The sequence below is a fragment of the Colletotrichum jinshuiense genome, chromosome 15, assembly GCF_051148585.1.
Source record: "Colletotrichum jinshuiense chromosome 15, complete sequence".
NCBI lineage: Eukaryota > Fungi > Ascomycota > Sordariomycetes > Glomerellales > Glomerellaceae > Colletotrichum > Colletotrichum jinshuiense.
In genome coordinates, this window is record NC_139308.1 from 97915 (window position 1) to 119385 (window position 21471).

A 21471-nucleotide genomic window follows, 5' to 3' on the forward strand; every position below is an offset into this window, starting at 1 on the left:
CCTACTTTGGTCTCTATCCGTCTCGCTTGGGAAACGACGTCGTCGTGGGGACGATCGACTTGTGGTGCCCCAGGTGAGGTTGCACCGTCAGCCCGGTTGATCAAGGGACAGACCGCTGACAATATACCGGTCTGCCGACTTCGCTGTCGCGCAAGCTGCTACGGCTCGCCCTCGTCCGTATCTTGGCTCAGTCTCTCTGCAAGTTGAAGAGGACGTGCAGATCTGCCGCTCAGACGGGCGGGATGCCCAAGACATGGTCAAGATACCACGGCCAAAAATGGTCACGTATGTCCTGCGCGAGGAGCTGGATGGCATAGATGATGCTGTACACCCCGAGCACAGTCCGGGTGGTGCCGAGATCCACCTCCCTCCAGAGGGTCTTGACGAAGGTCAGCAACGTTGAACACAAAATAACAGTCGGGTGAGCGACAGGAGAAAAAAGAAACGTGGAGGACTAACCGTGCCGTGCCCCTGTCTTGTCGTCGCCGCGAAAAACCAATGATGGCCACGGACGAACAGGGCCGGGAGGTAGCCGAGCCTTTCCAGCACCTCCTGGCATCGTTCCTCGAGCTCCGGCCCCGGCTCACAGCTCGGGTCCGTCGCAAGCAGCCGCTTCTCGACGACGTGGTGGAGGAACCGCCATTGGGCAGCCTGCCACGAGCCCGTCTGGAGCGCCTGCTTCTGCTCGCCGTTGTCCGGACGCTTGGTCTCTATGCAAACGGCGATGGGGTCGAAGAGGAACGGGTAGTGGTCGGTGTGGTTGATGGATTCTCCCGGGAGCTGTCTCCGCAGCCGGTCGATGGCCTGGGCTATCGGGCCGCGTTTGTCCTCGACGCTACGGGGCCGGACGACGATGGCGAAATCGACCATGGTCGACGGGTACGATGTCGATACGTGGCGATATGACTTCATTGGTCTGGCGTGCGTGCTGGAGCAATGGGTCAGCATCGGTCGAACATGGGAGCTGGGGATCTGGGGGTCTGGGGATCTGGGGCTTAGGCTTTCACTCACCAAGAGTCAAAGTCGACGAGCTGGTTCTTGCGCGTGTAGCTGCCATGAAGACCCAGGCGAAGCAGGGGGAAATGTACGGCGCAATTCCAACTGTGCTCCGTATGCTGAAACTCTTGACAATGCGATGCCTCCTGGACAATCGCAAGCACGTCGTCAATGGCCGGCGTTGGCCCCAGGCGGTCTCTCTCCCCGGACGCGTCGAAAGCACCTCTCCCTATGCGAGCGATCTTGCCACTTCTGGTAGCATCTTCGAATTCGCTCTGCCATTTGGTGTCTGTCAGCCCTCAACCAGCACCATAGGTCGACCGCCAGCGTCAATCAAAACTGGCGAGCCCACTACTCACCTGCATGCTGACGGGCAACAGACCCTCAACGCAGCCCAAGTATTCCATCTTCTCAAACAAAGCAAGCAGCGGACCGTTGGGGATGCTGTCCGGCCTCGTGAAGGGCCTCGTCTCGAGGGGTTCGTTGGCGTCGAGGGCCATCTTGGCGAGCTTCTTTGTCGGGGACGATCGGCCGGACACGTCGGACTGAGTTTCCGAGGACTCGCTGGGCAGCTGGCTGGACGATGACGGCGGCGGAAGGCTGTTCTGGTAGATGCTTGCCGGTCTGGGCGTCGCATCGACATCCTGGGCGAGGGCGTCTATGGTTGCCTCCTCGGGAGCGTGGCTTTTCTTCTGGCGCTTAGCCGTCGGCGTCGAGGGATGGTGTGCCATGTTCCCGAAGGCGAGGGCAACAAAGTCGGAGGAGGGCGCGGCTGCGTCTGAGGCGGGGGGCGAGATGAGGTGTGCGCGTCGCTTGTGGCATCTCGGGTTGGTGACTTGGTGACGGTTTGCTGGTCGATCGGCCGCGTCGAGGTTGGCGCTGGCGCCGGCGGGGATTTGCGATAGCCAGGCCGAGATGTCGACAGGTCTCGTCCACATTAAGAAGGGTCAAAGGTACGTCGTGGGAGAGGCGGCGGGAGCTCCAGAATCGAGGATGCCAAAGACGACGTTGATGTGCGTGCAGGGGTGGTCCCGAAGTCGAGCACGGCACGGCACGGCATGTCATGGTATAGCATGGCCGGCTCCATGACAGCGATTCTTGAAGTGTGGAGTCGTGCCACAGCGCGGGGAGCGAGTGGTGTTTGTTTCCACAGCAACATTGATTACCTAAGTCAGGTGTTGCTGATTAAGTCAGAGTCTTGGTGCTAGGCCCATGTCTTGCCTCGAATAAGCCACCTCTCGCTAATGAGTGTGGCGCCTGTGGCTGGTGGGTGGTGCAGCTCGGGTAAATTTCGGGAATAATCTGTACTGTGTGTCCGATTAGTCATTGCTCAATAAACATCTTCCAACACAGACTACCTATGCATGTGATATCGCGCCAGGCTCGCACCGTCGGTACGTACCCGACCGGGGCTTATCCACCATCGCGTCGCGTCGCATTGACTGCTCCATTCCACTCCCTCAACGTCACATTTGACTGCCGCCTCCTCCCAAGGTGCTGTCAAATGCCATCCGCACTCCGCGCAATGGCGCATTAATAATTAACGAGTGGCTTCTGCAGCCCCGCCCCCTTGGTCTGCTATATTCGATCGCTCTGCATTGTCGTCACCGGCACCTCAGGGCTTGGTGAGGATCTCAGTAAGAGTCTCGGCAAGAGTCTCGGTGGGGATCTCGGTGAACTTGTCTATAGGTAGATAGACCTTGCGCAGTTGCTGCCCTTTCAGACACTCTGCGCTGCGCTGGCGTCGTCAAGGAGATGGACAATGTTTTCTCGATCGTGGTTGTGACCGAGACTGGAAACTCCATTAAGAAGCCGCCCAAGGGCCCGTCCGGTCGAGCTGCCAAGTACGGTTGACGACAAGTACAAGCCGGCCATACCAGTTTTTTTCAGGGTGTCGTAGAGGCTGGGCGACCCCATCTTGGCCCATCGTGTTGAGATGAACAAATGCGCCCGCAGTCATCCTGAGGCGGACGTACGTGCATGCCGGTGCGCCGTCAATCGCCCAGGGATCTTGGCGCGAATCAAGGCATGCCAGCACTCCCAAACAGGCAGCGGATTTAGTGTGTGTGGTTCTCGGCGTCGATTCGGACGGCGACTGATTGGTTTGATGGGGCTCCGGCCGATCGTTCCGGGACGGCAGATTATGTAGTAGGGGTAGTAGTAGTAGCAGTAGTGTCTTTTAACGCCGGATCATGCACCGCGGTGATGGAATGCCTGGCGGAAGTCGGTGCAAGCCGTCTGAAGTGAGCGGCCAGCGCATAGGAAAGATGCTCGCAGGATGCATTGTGGCGCGTCTAAAAGCTAGTGACTATTGGACTTGACTATTGCCTGTTTGTTATTTGCCCGAGGAGACGCTCACTTGCACGGTGGTGGGAGCAGACTGTGTGTCGGCAAGGCGGGGCGAGGCTGCGGTGGTGGTGGTGAAGATTCACATAGGGCCGCCACGGGTCACGATGCGGAGCAACAGAATCGGGCGGGTTGTCAGGCAATCGGTGCCAGGCCAGAACCGTTGGCAACCATCCGCACCTCCCTACCTGCCGCGTCCAACGCAACCGCCCGGGTGGCGGAGGGCAAGGCGGTGCAGTGCGTAGGATTGCCGTGGTGTGCGTAGCATTGCCACAGTCGTGGCAATCCTACGGGTCGTGGCAACCCTACGCTGGGGACCGCCTGCCCGTTGGCAACAAAGTACGCTCCTTCCTCCTGCTCCTCCTCCAAGGTCCTTCTCTTCCTCCTTCCCCTTCCGTGGTCCTGTCTTCACGACCCATAATCGAACTTTTTCCCCTTTCCCGTCTCAATTTATTGGCAATGTTTTGTTCGACTTCAACTCGCCTTGCCCAGCAATTGAAGCCGGGAGGGCCAACTTACCACCCATCCACGCACCTTCGTGCTTCCTCCTGCGATTCCATCAATCGATCGATCCCTCTCGACCACGAATTCCACCATCCAACAGCAGCAACAAAAACAACACCAGCACCTTGGATATCGCAACGTCCAACAATGCCCAAACACCGTCATCCCGCGTCCTCGTCCCCGAAGTCATCGCCATATTGCGCGTCGGAATGCCGCTAGCCGAGACTCTCGCACGGCTCAACGCCCTCGCGAGTCCTGCCGACGAACATCATCTGCTTCCGCAGCTCTGGTTGCGGCTTGTCGACGACTTCCGCCTCCATCCTCCCGTTGGGGAGACCGACTTCGCGCGATGGGCCCTCCTCCACGTCAACCGTACCGTCCTCAACATCATCGTCGACAACGTCGCCCAGGTCAACATGGTTCGCGGCGACTGCAAGAAACGCTGCGCCTCCATTCTTGGCCACTTCAACCTGTCCTTGCCCGTCTTTGTGTTCCTCTTCGGTCCTTACATCGTCAACTCGCGTCCTTGCCTGACGGCCTTCGCCACTTTGCGACGTTCTCTTCCCAACATCGAGCTTGTCGAGCTCTACGACTTATACAAGACAGTGCCTCTACGCAACAAGGGCAAACCCGTTGGCGATGTCTTTCGTTTCCAGCTCGCCGCCAACTCTCGTAAGTCGTCATCGCCTCTTGTCGCACGATGCCCGAAATTCATCCACACTGCCCTGTCATCCACATGCCCACCGCTCCCCCTCCTCATCCTACCCACTCCTCTCCCGCCGCTCCCGTCGCACCCTGTCAGGATATTTTGCTAACGCTACCTGTTTCCTTGCCTTAGTCAACCCCACGATAGCCAGCTGGCAACAAACCAAAAGGCGCAAGACTCAGCCTTCCGCCTCTGGGTCACCAGCGAAACCTGCAAGAGACCACCGCCGCCGCCGCCGCCGCAGCAGCAGCAGCAGCAGCAACATCAGCAGCCCCGAGCTCGCCCGAGACAACCACGACGACGCCGTCCTATCGAGTCCCTCTCCTCTCGTCAGCGAACCCAGTACACCTGATACGGCGAAGAATCAGAGTTGCCAACTCACCAATGCCAACTCCCACCGTCTCGGCAACCAAGCGACTGCCTCAGAGGTCCCCGAGGCCGGTATATCACTCGGAGACGATGGCGGTCACGCCAGAGGCGATGGCCACGGGTCAAGTGCGAATGGCGATGACGATACAAATGCCAGCGACAGTGGCGACGATGCAAGTGCCAACGATGGCGGTGATGATACAAGTGCCGGCGACAGCGGTGACGACGGCTTTTATGTTGGATACTTAGACAACAACCCGAGGTTTGACGACTATATTGATTTCAGTAACCCGAACCACAATAACGCCCACTTGTACAGCCCGAGCTATGACGACGACTCTGGAGAGGAGCCCGATGACTTGCTCGTGTCTACGCCTATCCCCCGTCGACTGCCGCCCCAAAGAAAGCCCCCTCCAGCTCCGTCCGCCCAGGCCAGGCGCTCCCGTCATACCGCCGACAGCCTCGAAGGGTTATCGACCATCAGCGAGGAGTCCTTCTTTGTTGATAAGACGGACCAAACAGAAGCCGAAGCGAGAGAACCCACATCGATCGAGTCTTTTGCACACCAGTCTGTGTCTAATAACGGGCTGGGACTGGGTCTCGGTTCTAACAGCCACCGGGTGATGCCGTCCAGTCTCGGCGCAGAGTCTCCTCGAAGCCTTGTCGAGTGTCCAAACATGAACATCACTATCCGCCGCGGTCGCAAACGTGCCTGCAGCGAGTCCGCACTCCGAGACTTGAGCCCCTCGCCTGGCGATCCAAACTCCGGCAAGAGACACCAGACCACAGCACAGGCCTCCCAACCGGCCGTCGATACTCTTGAAGCCACTCAGACACCGCTGGCCGCCACCAAGAAGTCCCGCGTCAATTTACAGCTGACTGTCGCGAGTCTGGATCGGCTTAAGCCTGGAATTTGGGCCAACGACGACATCATCGAGGCTTTCTCCGCAAGACTCACGTCCAGCACAATCGGCGTCGTCAGCAGCCTGACATTGGCTGCCGGAAAGATGACAGAACGGGGTCGACTTTCCCTGCAGCCCGTCATGCTAAAGAGCAAGGTTCTGCTGTTTCTCAACTCGGACCATCACTGGGTTCTCTTCCTGTGGACACGCCACGACAACCTCCTCCAGGAATTCAACTCGCTTCCATCCGGCGTCGCGTGCACGGGCGGAACGGTCGTCCCAGATTTCTTACGATGGGCTTACGCCGAGGCTGAGCTGCCCATCGTCTTTCGCAAGGTGACGGTACGTATCGAGTATAGCCAACCCCTCTCACACTCTCCGCACCTCGTCTAACGACGAGGAGTGTCCCGAACAGCCCAACCACTATGACTGCGGCGTTTACGTGGTCAAGTTTGCAGCGTTGGCCGCCGCGGGCGAGGCGATGCCTCGTCATATTGACGGCAATGCTGAGCGAGAATTCATGCGGCAAAGCCTTTTGACGTCTTCTCATCGAGCCCTTCGCCCCGACGAACTCCAAGACATTCACCTCACGTTGCCAGAGCGCGTGCAAGGCTCCAGGATGCTGCGCAACCAGGCAAGGTATCTGGAATGCCTGCAGGCGAGTTTGACCGCCAAGACCCATCATGAACGGTCAACGGCAATGCTGTCGTGGGTTGCTCGAAACGAAATTCTGGCGGCGCAGCAGTCCAGTCTCGCGGGTATCATTTCGAGATTTCACGCCATGCACCGCGATGCCATCAAGTGTGCGGTCCGTGCCGACGCCGAGGCAACCAAGGCCTCCCGGGACAAGGAGAGCTGGGATGTCGTCAGAACAAGGCTACAGGCGCTGTTAGACGCCTATGGTCGCACACCTGTTGCCCCCGCTGGGGCTGTCGAGAGCCTCTCGGAGCAGACGGTACGTGGTCACTTTAGCATCATCCAGCAGAGTGCTCACATGGCCGGTCCACACCTTGCCGCTCTCGGAAAGGAACAAGACATGGACGAAGCCGCGATACAAGCCTCTCGCAAAGCCGTCAGCAGCAAGTACCGCGCGTGCACAGTACTCCTGATCTTGCTCGGCTACTCGGTAGCGAAATATCGACTCAATGCAGCAGAGGCAGCAGCCATGGTTGGGGATAGCGGCCAAGCGACCTTTTTGTAACTATGCTGCTTTTCGTGGTATGTCGTGGAGTGGAGGTTTGAGTCTGGTCAACTGGCAAGTTGATGGAATGTGGTATTAGCATAACGGGTCTGGATGTGTTAGTGTCTATTGAACTGTTAATATAAGCCAGCACCCATTGGCCAAGGCCAAGTTCATACGTAGTTCTAATTTCCATTGATCAAAGTTTACACAACTCTAAAACAAAATCATCGGCCTAATAATGATGCCAAAATAACTCTGGTCGCTGCTCCACCCAGTCTTTAAATATCCAGTCTCAGAGCAGAGTCAGCTCGCAGATACCACGGTGGATCGTCTTTCTCGTGAGGGTTAACTGACGCCAATGCATCTCGAACTAAAATAGCGTGACCAGAACGACCAAGCCATAGTTCACAATTGCCTGCTGCAGCCAAACACAAACAAGCCTCTTCCTGAATTCAACGATAGAGGAAAAGAACAGGAAAACACACCAAACCAACAGCGGCGCCGTGCAGCCCATGGTTCCACCAAGGCGCAACCCAATTCCACAGCACCGAAACAACGCCGGATGGAAGCTACGGTAGAAAGTGAGAGAGGCATGTAATACCAGCCAGGCAAACACCCGGACACTCTGCCTTCGCTGACACGGCTCCTCTACCAAATCAGGTGCTCGGCGCCATGGCCCCCGATGCGACGGTGATGGAGAAAGATTCACCACGCTCCCCTCTCCCATGTCTCGTGGGAACTCGGTTCCTTTGCCGCCCTCATGTTGCGCCATATGGTGGGCACACCCCGTGATCTGCATCCCTGCGGGTGACGTGGCGCTCAACACGCGAAAGTCCTTGGTGTTGCCAGCATTGTTCGCGGATGCGGACATCTGCTACTAGCCTTTGATAAACCAGAGACTTGCTAGCGAAGGGATACACGCTGTGACTGCCAGCACTTCGCGTCATGTGGTGCAGAAGAAGAATCAGATGAAGTAGTAAGAATACGGGTTGGCAACAGGGGTCTGGTCGGGTAAACTCTCCTGCTCGAGAGTTGGTTCCAGAGATCCTGATACGAAGAAAGCGTTGAGAACCACTCGGCATCGTTCCAAAGCTTGTCCCAAGACATTCGTTGCTATCGCGCTGGCTTCACCGCCCCCCTGAACTGGCAGTGGTCTGCCGTGTGTGGCTCTGCAATATTTCAACACTCCAAAGCGAAACGACGCAAGGTTTTTGTGACCGGTGGACGATGAAACCGTGATCAGTCTAGACACGTCACCAACGGCATCCCCGTCGAGGCCGCCGTGGGGAACAACGAGCCTGCGAGGTCGGGTTGGGGCCGTAAGACACCGGAAAAGTTAGTTGAAAACAGACACCTAAGGCCAGCCAAGGTGAGAAGGAGAGACATGGAATGCTCTTCGTCGGTTTTTAAGGGCCTGAAGTGCCAGACAGCCTCTCCGGTCACCATAGGCCCGGCTTGACAGCTCGCGGGCCTCGAGCCAGCCTCTGGGGCTTGGGAATAGGCTTCAATCGGACGCACATCATGCAAACAGTCAGAAAAGAAGGCATGTATAGCTGGTAGCTGATAGAGCACTTGGAGCAGACGTGGTTCAAACGATTCCTTCGCCGTCACATTGCCACGCTCCCCCTCCTCGAAATGCGTTCTAGTCCCCCGAAAACAAAACAGGCCGTAGCCACGGCTTAGGCGATTCCAAAAGATTGAAATTTTTACAACAGAGCCCTATCTATACACCTCCATCCCTCGCATCAATGAATTCGTGCGCCCTCCTCTCGTCATCAAGACCACCCGCCGCCAGCCAACCATACTTGCGTTAGATCGGCATGTCACGATTTCAGATGAGGCTATTTAACCCTCTCTCTTTTTGGCGCTGGCTGCTCGCCGCGTTTGCGGAACGCGCGCGAGCCATGGACCGCGTCATCATCTTTGGCGCAATGTCGTCACCTCGTTGTGCCTGTCGGCCACGAGCCTTGCCTCGCTTGGATCTGCTTCGCTTCGTCTTCGAGACGGTGGCGGTCTTACTCTTGCGCTTCTTGCCGCCCGTATTGTTGTTCGACCTGTTCTTGTTGGCCTTTTTATACTCCCTGTCCATGATCGCGTGATGAACCGCGACTTGAAGCTGAGTGACAATATCGGCAAAGGCAATTCGAATGGGGGCGTTGGGGTCGTCGTGGCTTGCTTGCTCGTGCCTGTGAAGCCCATCCGCACACGGTCAGCATCAGATCATTCGCAACCAGGGTTCTTTCAAGGGCAAGAAGAAAATGGGGAAGCAAACCTCTTACGACGGCGGACCGTCTTCGCCGCAGGTCTCTTCTGCGGGGCTGGGGCTGCCTCGTCGCCAAAGTCGGACGGATAGAGGCCAAGGTACCCCCCTGGTGTGTTCGATGATGTCCACCCCCTCGCGCATACGACCCTCTTGCCCTGCCTCACCTAGAGGCCGACATAGCACTCTTCAATGCGCTGGAGAATGGCTTCGTATGCAGTCGCGTCGCTTTGATTGTAGGGGACTTTGACGCCGATTGCTGCTTGCACATGCTCGCCGTTGCGGACATGTTGGCGGCATTTATTCTCCAGGTCGCCAATGGCCTGGGAGACCGCCACCTCGAGGACCAGCCGGGCCCACGGGTCGGTTGCGTGCGAGGACCAGCCCTGGTCGGGAAAGATCTGGCCCTGCGCACCGTCGTCGCCGAGCAGGGGAGAGGCCGACCCAGAGAGCTCTTCGAGGTGAGACAGCTTGTCTCGGGTCGCCTTGCGCATGAGCTCGTTGAATTTCCGATGGAGCGTCGAATGGACCACGCCCTCGGGCATTTTGAATCGAACGTGGCCCTGGTCGGGGTAGTATTCGATGCCGATTCTGGAATTAGCGAAGCCATTCGAGCGTAGCTTATCGTGGATGAGCTCGAGAGCTTCGGGATGGCGGAAAGAGATTGTGGGACCACCACCACCGCTTGTGCCTAGAGTCTGGAGGGGTGAAGTGGATGTGCCTCCAGAGTTGACAGAGGTGAGCTGGGCGACGGTGTTGAGAATTTCCTCGAGGCCTGCTGAGACTTCAGCCTCGGTCATGTTGGTGTTCGAGAGAGCAGCATCGGGTCTTCGAGGGCCCCTAACATCATCTCCGCAGCTGTGAGTGGGAGGAGTATCAGGAACGCTGCCTTGGGTGGCCGATGAGAGGGCACGCTGGACGATGAGAATAAAAGTCAGCTTTTATCGCCGGTTTTCATTGTGAAGAGGGTTTGCAGTCGGGGACAGGTGTTTGCACACGCACCATTCTGGCGAGTTTTGCCTTGGCCGGCGAGTTCGTCATCTGAGATTGTTGTTGGTGATTTTGTGCTTCGTCGGTAATGGTGTGTGTGTGTGTGTGTGTGTGTTTGTGTGTGCTTCTTTGAGAAGAAGTGAATATTGCCGCGATGGGCTCAAAGCAAAGGACTAACAGAGGTGAGCACGCACCTGCCTTCACAGCGGAGAACTTGAGAAGGACAGGAAAGGTACTTGACAGAAGGCACCTGCGCGGGGACGGGAGATCTGTGGCCCGGGTGGGGTGGCCCGGGCGGATGGTGGATCCCCGGGCCTTACGTACATAGTAAGGCAGCCGGCCGGGCCCACCAAGAGAAAAGAGGTGGTCATAGCATATCATTACGTCAGCCACAGCAGCGAATTCCTTACCGACCACAGGCATCTCGCTCATCTTACGAAAATTGAGCGCATTTCCACAGACAATTATCTCATCTACCACCACGCCTTATCCTATCATCTCTCTCTGAAACCTAGGAAACTAATAGTATTCGTACATCTGGGATCCCTTATTGTTGGTTGAACCTCGCCTGGTCGCTGCGAGCGCCGCTTCCTTGAGATTTCTTGTTCAATTTCTCATTGACACCCTCAACCGGACTGAGGGTCGGGAAGACTCATCAGTGTAACTGCCAAGGCAATGTTGTACATATGCGTTATCACCAAGTGAATTCGCCGCAGAACGCATCATGAGAGACACAGTAGACCGCCTGGCCCAGGTCACTTTCTCTTCTAGCGACCCGAGACTATTTAAATAGTCACAGAAATGGTCTTCGCAATCGGCGCGCGAAGACAGCTCTGCAATGAACCTGAGCTTTTTAGACCACGTTGGATAAAATGATGGGACGGTCACAGTCTCGACCAGTGGCTCCGGAAGTATCCTCCAGCTCATGGGGAGCAAGTTACAATCGTACCACCAGCAATTAACACTTTCGCCAGCCCGGACTTGGTTTCCCAAGATACCACATGCTCCTTCCATTGGCTTTTAGACTGCAGTTCGGAATGAGTTTCATGGTATGCATGATTTCAGCCATCGGCTTAATCCGTCCCAAGTCCAGCCCGAGGCTCGACTGGCTGCTCTTTGAATCTTGCGGCACGACGACCAACCTTGATGTTTTTCCATACTTCCCCGGTTTGACATAATCCCCGGCGAGGCATTCAATCATAGCAACGTCCTACATCCCAATATGTTGGTCGCAAGACAACCCCACACATGTTGACAGCCCGCTGCTATCTCTCCCTGACGCACCAACTTATGTGATGCATTTTATCGTTTTTGACACAGAGCAATGGCCCTCTAGCATGCAGCGACGGGTAAACCGGCTCCAAAATGACGGGATGCATTGCTCTGCTTGAAAGTATTTGACAATAGATTAGAACTAGTTGTACAGGTTAGGCCCTTAGAGTTGTATATTCAATATCAAAGAGAGTATCTGCTACGATGAAGCTTGAATGAGAGGGAACGGGTAAGTGATGCCTAAGAGTCTTAGACCGTCGTCTCCAACAACCGACCAGATGGATCATGTTCGCTCGAACCAACTTTTCAGCACCACGCCTGTGTCAAATCAAGACGAGTTCCTGTTGCCATCAACCATGCGGCATATTCGAATTGCAACCCCCCCCCCACCTTTCCTTCGTGGGGCCTGCAAGCCTGCGCCGTCAACGCCCGAAACAAATCTTCCTCTCAACAACACCTTCAACGATAACTCAGATCTGTTAATCCGCCCAGTCCACCTCAACGCTTCCACCTCAACGCTTCCACCTCAACGCTCCCACTATCACTACAACTGCAGCCGCAGCTGGTTCACTTCAACACACATGACTATGTCTCCATGTCAACCGCTACGGTCCGGCCGGTCGGTCGGCACCCGATCCTGGCAACATCTTACTCAGTTCCAGCAACACCGAGGCAACCGACGCCATACTGGTGCCGGAAGCAATACGCCCTGCCGTTGGCCGGCTATCACGGATTATAAATACTTTCCTGCTGTGGATGAGTGCAAATTACTCGGCTTGCCGTCGCAAACCATTCACTTTTTCTGTCTTTGGGCTCGTATCTTCTTCGTGTTGTCCCCAACCACCGCGGCGTTCCTACTGACCAGTCACTTCTCCTAGTTCAACGGTTCGCGACCTTCGACAAGGCGATTTAGGTCGACATGATGATTGTTCCCCTTGTAATCGATGCAGACGTAATGCCCGAGACTCGCGGCAGCCAACCCGACTCCGAGCCCTTCCAATTTACGAAAAGCACAAAACAACCAGCCTCATTCCCCATCTCCCCATCTCCCTATTTTCGCGTCTTTCTGGAAAACAGCTTCCAAGAAACCTACTACTGCCGGCCCTCTGAGGCTGTAAGCTGCGCCCGCTTCCAGTGGACTCGGCAGCGAGAAGCCCTCCAACAATGCCCTTTTGATCAATGCTCAAGCCGAATCTTGCCCGCAAACGAGGCCATCACAAAATCTCCTTCGCAGATAACGTCAAAAAAGGTTTTTCTACATTATTATTTCGCTAAAAGCGATACCCGTGTGGGCAGCAATCGTAGGTCTCAAATCAACGCAGCAAATACGCACATGGTCTCGGAGGTCCAAGACACGCACCCGCAACCCCCAAAGGCCCCCTTCGAGACTATCACGAACAACCCTTCCTTAAGGATCACATAGCAATGATATCTAGGTACCATCCATTTCAAAATAACATGTACTTACAAGTGGGTCGATTGTTCCGTTCCGACCAGTTTTTGTAATGGTAAAACTGGTCGGAAAAACCTGCTGCCAATTAAAACCCTGGCTATTGTGGATATCGCATGTACCTCTCAATTGAACCAGACGATTATGTCATTTCTGGTGATAACCAGGAGGTGGGTGGGTGCGCTGGACACCTGCACCTTCCCTTCCTCCACCATCCAAGTCGCGCGTATGTGGCTGTGCACGTGTGGCGAGGTGGCAGTGTTAGGCGGAACACAGCAACAGATGGACGCAAACTGGCTCACGAAGTTTGCTAGATACTCGACGATTATGGAGATGGCTGGCAAGCACTGCGACCTAGACTCCGAAATTGCTGTCTTCAACATAAACTGAAGCTGTTGGATTGCTCGGCCAGAATACGGGCAGGCGGTGGGCGGCAGCGGAACATGGAGATTCCACCTCTAGGCTGCCAACGCCGATATCTTCACTGCTGCTCCCACTGCCGACCGTTTCTTCTTCTTCTTCTTCTTCTTCTTCTTCTTCTTCTTCTTCTTCTTCGTCACGATTTGCATCTTACTAAATTCAAATAGATGTTTGTTCAGCTACCTACTATCCACACAGGTATTCTCTATAATGCCAAGGGAAGCCTCTTCACCACAAGGAACATGCTCCGCTTTGTAGTGGGCAAGAGAACAGCACGAGAGGGCGCGTTGATGAGTAAAGATGACACACACTTGCCTTCAGCCCGGGCTTGGTATGCAGAAGCATGGCCGCCGTCTTTGCGCAGAATCTGGGCACCCACGAGCGTGAAGGCGATCTAGTACAAGTCGCATACGTATCGAAACGGGATGGGAGGTTTCCGCACGACCGACTCTAGTAGAAAGCCCAAAGTCTCTATATGGTAGTGCGAGCACTATTGAGGTTTAGTATTTGCTTTGCTACGCTGCAAGATCTGTTTCTTACAGGCCTCTTATGTATGAGCCGGCCCCTTAAGACTGCACTCGGCTAGCGTAGCTTCATCTAAAAGAAGAGTCATTAATTTAAAAAGCTCTACAACGGCCCCAAGTAGTTGCAAGCGATGCCCAGAGAGAGATTTATCTATCTCAAGTAGACCAAAAACTCAACAAAGTTGTCAATCAAGCTTGACGACACATCACGTTGCGTACAAGTCGACTTCAAGAGCTCGTGAGAAGGCTTCATTCAAGCACGGTTTTATTATAGCTGCATATTTTCAAGCAGGCAATCGGCCAATACACTCACCTAGCTTTGCGCCAGGAATGAGATATATCCATCATTGCCGATGACACGACACAGACGCCAACATCGAAACCGACACAACTAACTGCCAGCAGTCATCATCAACGAGCGCTAACGCGGCTGATACCGCCACAGCCACATCTAAAGTCTGCTGCGCCGCCACCGCCGGCTACATTCCGTCCACGCCAACCCTTTTGCTTGTTCCCAAAACAGTTTAGGCAGGCCGGGCAGGCTAGTCAGGCGGGTAGGGCGGGCAAGTCGGGCAGGGCGGGCAAGTCGGGCAGGGCGGGCAAGTCTGGCAGGGCGGGCAAGTCTGGCAGGGCGGACAAACGGACAGGTCCGGCAGGGCGGAAGAGCTGCGAGCGGGCCGACACTATCCAGGGCTTCCTAACGGAGGCATGGGTGTCAGGAAGCCAGTGGATCCGCGTCGGCTTGTTCCAGTCCTTTGTTGGCGCCCGTGTCGGCAGCGACCATCAACTTGTCTGGCAACAACGTCTGGGTCGTCTGGGCGGCTGCTGTAGTGCCGGCGGGCGGGGGCCGTGGCCGCCAGAGCCAGGGCCAGGGCCATGGCCACGAGCTCGTCATCTTCGACCCGGCGCCCATCACCGGGGTTGGCATCAACCATCAGCATACCCGGATCCGCGACGCCCTTCGGAGCCACCAGAAGCACCTATAAGACAAGATGGCCGTGCGGGTGGTTTTGGAGGAGGTCTAGTACCATTTCCTTCCGTCGCCTGCTGACGTTGTCGATGGGGACGGCCACTGGGCGATGACAGTGGCCCTCTGCCGGTGTGTGCGGGGCTGGGCCAAGCTAGGCCGGGCTATCTACGCTGACAACGCTGGCGAGAATGCCGAGTTCCTCCACCTGCTGCCAGACGATGTCATCCGGGAGTGGCAGGCGAGGGAAGGCGATACAACCGGCTGCTGCTAGTTGGGCTGCTTGGGGTGGGAACCGTAGACACTCTCTCTGTTAACCACCTGCGGCGCATGGGGTAGCGTCAAGTGTAGAGGCGAAGATGTTGCAGTTGACATAGAGGAGCGTAAAGGCGGGAAACAACTGGCTGCAGGTCTAGTTGACGGTGGCAGCGTCAAAACCCCGCCGCAGCTGCTGCCAGATTGAGGTAATGGTCTAGACCTGGGTGGTGTATACGCTGTCAGGCGTCGTCAGTTTATCAAGTTGACTGAGGGTGTAGGCGAGAGTTGGATGTTTGTTGCCGTCGGCGTGGTGTTGGTGTTCTTGTTGTTGAAGGGGCATGACCGGCTGCGATGGACTATAGGCGTCGCGAGATGTGTTGCGACGGTGTGCGCTGACGAGACCAGGTCATCCTAGGGCTGGTTGAAGTCTGCGTGGAGAGAAGAGTGTCAACGTGCAAGCGTGGGAGGAGAGCGGAATCAAAGGTGGTGTGGTGAGCGAGTGAATAAGTGATTGATGGATGGATTTGATCGTGTAGAGGTCGGGTCGCGGAGACGGGATGTCGACAAGATGCAATTGGTGCGTATGGAAGCGTCGGAGGCTATTCAAGTTGAAGATGTTCGAGGGGCCTGGAGAAGGAGGACGGGGTGAAGTGAAAAAGAACAAGAAGAAGAAGAAGAATTGCTGGCATGTATCGAAGCAACATGCAGCCGGCAGGGGAGTGGGGACGGGCGCGGAAGGAGAACGGTTAATTACCTAATTAAGGTACCTAGGTAAGGATAGGATTCAGGGGATTTGGTTTAATATTATGTAAGGTACGGCACCCAACAAGGCAACTACAGAGTAGGCACTATAACTGCTCTCCTGGCCTGGTCCAAGACAAGCCGGATCCACGCCTGTCAACAAACCACTCGGTACCCGGTACCTGGATATAAGGTAAGGTAGCCAGCCGCAACGACCCACTGGTCCAAAACAGCCCACATGTCAGCGACAAACCTCCTTCCCCAGTGGATTGTTGCCGACATATGGCGCGCCCCTGCCTACCTCGTTGTATTGAGGCAAATAGATACCTAGTGAGCATACAACGCTCACTACCGTAGCCAGTGCGCGAGTGAGTCTCTTGACCGGTTTGGAGTCGCGGCAGCAGTCGGATGCCCCGTACCGACCGGCCATCCGTGTTGGCGGCTGGACTGACATGACTTGGACGACTTTGGGCGGCGCTGCGCTGCGCTGCAGTTGGAGGGTTGTGATTAGGTAAGCAGTTGAAAGGGCCGTCAGTGTCGTTGTCGTTGGGATAAGGTACCGGTAGTCAGTCTGTACGGAGTACGTACCTCGAGGCCCACGTCCCAAGAAGCATGTGTGGCAGTGCGACAGACACCGTGGCACCACCCCTGCATGCATTCTGCTTAGGTAATCTAACACCAACAACGACGACTACAAGAAGCGAACCGGTAGGAGGGTTTAGACCAGCCGATGCACCACCAAAACACGGCGGCAAGGGACGTCGTCATGTTACAGAAGCAACCTCGACTCATCGCGAAGTTTAGGACGCTTCTCGATGTAGCCACCGGCTTAGGCACGACGGAAACCCCTGTTTATAATAGGTGGCAGTGAGTAGTTGATGATCTAACGGAATAACATGATTAAAAAGATTGGAGAAGACGCTCTATTGTCACGGAGAGTTTGGGCCATCATCTTATTGTCAGCCTAGAGCGATTCGCCAACAGCGGTTCGCCAACATCAGTTTGTTAACAGCAACAACAGTTCACCAATAGCGGTTTGTCAACAGCGGTTCGCCAACAGCGGTTTGTAAACAGGAACAGCGGTTCACTAGCAGCAGTTTGTGAACAGCAACAACAGTTCACCAATTGCGGTTTGTCAACAGTGGTTCGCTGACAGCAATAGCAGTTCGCCAACAGCTGGCCCAGACCAACCCTAACCCTAACCTTGGCTCGCCTCGTTCCCGCCAGTCTCCACCCTCTGCCGGCACGCCGCCCAAAAATCGAGTTCTTTTCTGCTTGGGATAACTAGTGAGCGAGCGTTGACGCACAAGACTGATGATGTGTGTGGGCCTGGGGCTTGGCGGAGTGCGTCGAGGTTACCAAACAGATGCCGTCGCCGGCCACCTCGCACGTGGCTTTCCAGAACTCTGGTGAAGTTTGTTACAGCAGCACCCACTATGAATCCTGGCGGTGGTGCGGGCCTCTCCCCCCCCGCGCACGCAATGCGATGGAGTGCAATGCCATGGCCGATGGGGCTCTTCGTGGCTCCGTCTCGCCTGTTCCCTGCGCTGGCTGTGTCTTTGATGCCGCATGTCGCACACGTCGTCGTGCCCATCCATCGACACCGCCCGCCCGTCGCGTGTATGTGTTATGTAAGCGACTGGGGTCAAGGGAAGGAGTTGTTGATTGGACTCACCCCAGTCGGGGCTGGCTGGCTGCCGCTTTTCTTCTCCAGGTAGGTAGTTACTTATCACCGACCTGCGGATACCTACCCTCTTAGGTACCTAAGGTACCTTACGGATACGGATACAGCTACGCCTAATTAGTAATACACAATATACTCTTTTGGCACCCATTTCTTGAGCTCACATCCATCCATCCATCCTAATCACTCCTACCGCAGCAAGTCGATGCCCGGGCGCGGCTTTTTCAGTGAGTCCATGTTTGTACCCCGGCGGCTGGCCCTCCCAGATGGCAAACTAAACTGACTAAACTGACCCCTCTCTCTCTTTCTCTCTCTCTCTATTCAGCTGGCACCTCGCCGCCACGAGTATCCATCGATCCATCGCCAAGCCATCACTCACGATGCTCTCTGGACCTCCCCGGCCCATCCCTTCCACGCCTCCGATACCACCACCTTCTCAATCTCGCTTGCAAGCTGAGCCACGTCCGCCTCCGTCGCTCATCGCCCCTTTTCCCTTCCCTCTGCCGCCAGCCCCTGCGAAACCCTCACCAGCTCCGCCCTCCTCGGCACCACTCCCCGGAGAAGCGCCCGGGCTCTGACGGAAACTTCTAGTTGAGGTTGTCCTCGACGGCGAGATGGATGCGTGAGCAGAGTAGCGGGTGTGCGGGGGCGCACTGCGTGATGGATAGGTACTTGTAGAGGGAGGGAGAGCACACCGAGAGGGTGAAGGAGAGGAGATATGTGTTGAGAAGTGCCGCATATAGGTCAGGGTTGACGTTCATCAGGGTTGACGTTCAATGGTTTGGCAGGCTGAGCTGGCGACAACAAAGGAGGAGGACGACGACGACGAGGAGCAGCCAAGAAAACAGCACCTGCGGAGTGGGCGGTGGAAGAACGGCCGTTCGCTTAAGGGGTTTGTGACCTGTCGGCTGGGAAGAATGCCACTACGGTCAATTCTCTGCTCCATCTTCCATCCATAAAGAACGGGATAGTGCTAACGCGTCATGTTCAGGGATATCCCACCATGGGGCCACAGGAGGAGGAGAGCGAGAAACATGCCGAACATGAACAGGACGAGGCGCAGGAGGACGAAGATATCGCTGCCGACGACAAATCTGGACCGCAGTCGCCAAGGGGCCTCCTGGCCGACGACGTGCCACAGAAAACAGCGCCCGTCGGCGTATCCCTGGACCACGTCGCCCATCGCAAACGCAGAGACTCCCAGCTCGCCGGAACTTGCCGGTGTTCCAGATGTCGCTGTCAGAATTCTGTAACATGTTGATGTCAGCCAATAACATGCCACCTCGCTGCCAACAAGGAGAAGACACACTTACGCCCTTGTTTCATAGCAGGCCCAAGATCGGGGGTCTCAGGGCTCGGAACTGTGTAAACCGCCACGGGGACTAAGCCCCCAACATACCTACCCCCCGTCTCCCAAGAGACCGTTGGTCTCGACGAGGAATTTACGCCGTAGGAGATGGAGCGGTTCCAGGGCTAGGTGAGGCGGGAAGAGAGAGAGAGAGCCAGAGAGATGGGTGGAAATACCCAAGGGGGTTCATCGTGTATTGCCACATACCTATATAACTCAATACTACTATCCGGTGTCATCAATACAAAAGCGCACATCTCGCGCCTATCATGACGCTGTCTGTATATATGTATATGTAGCTTGGACCATCATCTCCTTCTCGTATCCCGACAGCTCGGTTCTCGCCCATCACATAGGCAGCGCCGTGATTCGCACTCTTATGTCTTTTTTTTCCCCCATCTCCGACGCCAACTAACTATAGCACTGGCCTGGAGTGTGCACCTTTACCTCCTCCTCCTCCTCCTCATCTCTCAAATTCTCGGTTTCCTGCCCCTAATCTAGCCCCCTGGCTCAGGTCCCCATCTCCCTGTCACCTCCTGACGGTACTGTGCCAATATGCCCATCCAACACACCACACATTCGTACCGCTTCCTTCCTTGGTATGCCGACTGCATACTCACAAATAGGAGACGGCATGTTTGCAGCCACGCGCTCACGACGTTAAAGAAGAACAGCATGCGGCGCTTCTGGTGCCCGTGATGTGCGTATGCCATGTACCAGCACCTCATCCAGCACAGACCATCCCTCCGTACGTGCGAGACGCGGGCAAAGGGGGAGCTTGAGCGTGCCTCTGTGACTCGTCCGCCCGGATGGGGAGCACGGGAACGCCGAGTTTGACCTGCTCATGTCGCTGCAGGGGGTCAACGCACTCAAGGCGAGGTAATACAAGCTCGGGGCCTTCAGTGTTTGGCATGTTGACTGTGATGAAGTCGTCTACGCAGCGTGGAGCTGGGCATTCTTGAAGGAGTAATGGGACGAGCGTGAACTTTGGCCGAGCGTACGCAGAGAGCCTATTACGGGATTCTGCAGGCTGATGCAGCGAAGCTGAGCCCTGCACCAATGATTCTTCTTCTCCCTCTTCTTCTCAAGGCGGTGACGGCGATGACGGCAGCAACGACGACGAGACCGTGAGGCCGGAGGACTCGGCATCGAACATTATGCCGCTGACACGGACGCTATGCCCGGACGACGGAGGCACGCTCCAAGGGCCCAACCCCCACGGCTTCGGGGCACGGAGATGATGGGTTGGAGGGGCTGAAGGGGCTCTCGTTCGAAAGCATCCACAGGCTGATGCTGCACGGGGCGGTAAACCTCATTGACTTCAAGTGGCACATCAGCTGCCAGGACCACGGCGTCAGGGAGGCGGCAGAGCGGCAAGAGAGGAGACAGAGGCGCTGCGCGAGCGGTGTCTGGAGGAGTTGACGGTGTTGGAGAGGCGCTTTGTACCACGCGATGGCGAGGGAGATGGGGGTTCATGGCGGTGAGGCGTCGTCGCCGGCGATGAGCGGGATCTAGGGCCAACTGCTAGGAGGACTGCGAAGCGAGGCCTCTTGGGGATGACGGGGGTGTCGGCCGTCCATATATTTGGTAGAGCGTGTGACTTTTTCTTTTTCCAAGGTCCGGTGGTGAGTGAGTCTGTCTCGGAGACTGAAAAGGGGGCAGGGGGTTGTTGGTTGCAATACGTGTTTAGATGAAGATAAAGAGGGCGATTCGTCCCTTGAGTCTGTGGAGATGGAGATACTTCCTCTCATTCTCTTTCTTGCGTCGTGTACCACGATAACACGACACGACACGGCCACCCGAAGCTATCTGTCACTTGCAAGAGGTCACTATGCCACAGCTGCAGGACGAACAGTCGGCCACGTCGAACGAAATGGCGCAGTTCGTGCTCGAAAATGGAAACGAGGCAACGCCTAGCGAGCGGGCCTTTGTCACGTAATGGGCCGCGAAGTCGTCGAGGGGCTATTACAATGACAAAAACGATGGCCATGGCCATGGCTATGACGGCGACGGCGACGGCGACGGCGACCGCTCGGTTTTCAGCTCCCGTATCATGCCTTCCGGCCTTACCTACGTCGACTAACTGAGGCGCGCGGAACCGAGACAACTGTCGGCACGCGATGCAGGGCAAGAGGAAGGACAAGTATGGCGATGAATTCATGCCCACCTACCACCAATAGAATAGTGTAGTGTACAAACAGCAAGAGTAGTACACACCGCTGATGCATGAATTGGATACTGTATTCTGTGTGCTGTTGTTTTATGTAACTCTGGGGTATATACATCCATCCCATTCTAGCCCAGGTTGTGAACGGATATCACGTCCTGGTTGGCCTGTACTGAATGAATGCAATGCAAATGGATTCTTTGAAAGAAAAGGGGATGGGGGGATAGATGGATGGATAGATGAATAGGGGGCGGGGGGGCTTGTTTAGTTGTTTGATCCCTGCGTTTGGCTCGTGTTGATGGTTACTTTGGTTTATTTCCTTGTCCATCCTGTCTGTATCACATCAATGTGACGCTCTCTCGGTTCAGCCATCTCCTTCCCTCC

General features: G+C 55.9%; 4 protein-coding genes across 4 annotated transcripts; 1 reads left to right on the forward strand and 3 right to left on the reverse strand.

The window, feature by feature from the left end:
- Positions 1–229: 229 nt before the first annotated feature.
- EsH8_XV_000010 (uncharacterized protein) lies at positions 230–1934 on the reverse strand (the record flags this gene model as incomplete). Its single annotated transcript, XM_083274051.1, has 4 exons — positions 230–379; positions 460–928; positions 1012–1271; positions 1356–1934. 4 exons carry the CDS (start codon positions 1932–1934, stop codon positions 230–232), a joined length of 1458 nt encoding a protein of 485 aa, XP_083120583.1.
- A 2121-nt stretch (positions 1935–4055) lies between these two features.
- On the forward strand, positions 4056–7024 carry EsH8_XV_000011 (uncharacterized protein; the record flags this gene model as incomplete). Its single annotated transcript, XM_083274052.1, has 3 exons — positions 4056–4518; positions 4685–6165; positions 6239–7024. 3 exons carry the CDS (start codon positions 4056–4058, stop codon positions 7022–7024), a joined length of 2730 nt encoding a protein of 909 aa, XP_083120584.1.
- Positions 7025–9433: 2409 nt separating this feature from the next.
- EsH8_XV_000012 (uncharacterized protein) lies at positions 9434–10307 on the reverse strand (the record flags this gene model as incomplete). Its single annotated transcript, XM_083274053.1, has 2 exons — positions 9434–10180; positions 10269–10307. 2 exons carry the CDS (start codon positions 10305–10307, stop codon positions 9434–9436), a joined length of 786 nt encoding a protein of 261 aa, XP_083120585.1.
- An 8238-nt stretch (positions 10308–18545) lies between these two features.
- EsH8_XV_000013 (uncharacterized protein) lies at positions 18546–19833 on the reverse strand (the record flags this gene model as incomplete). The annotated part of the gene is made up of 5 exons (XM_083274054.1): positions 18546–18808; positions 18886–18933; positions 19337–19406; positions 19541–19603; positions 19660–19833. 5 exons carry the CDS (start codon positions 19831–19833, stop codon positions 18546–18548), a joined length of 618 nt encoding a protein of 205 aa, XP_083120586.1.
- Positions 19834–21471: the final 1638 nt, after the last annotated feature.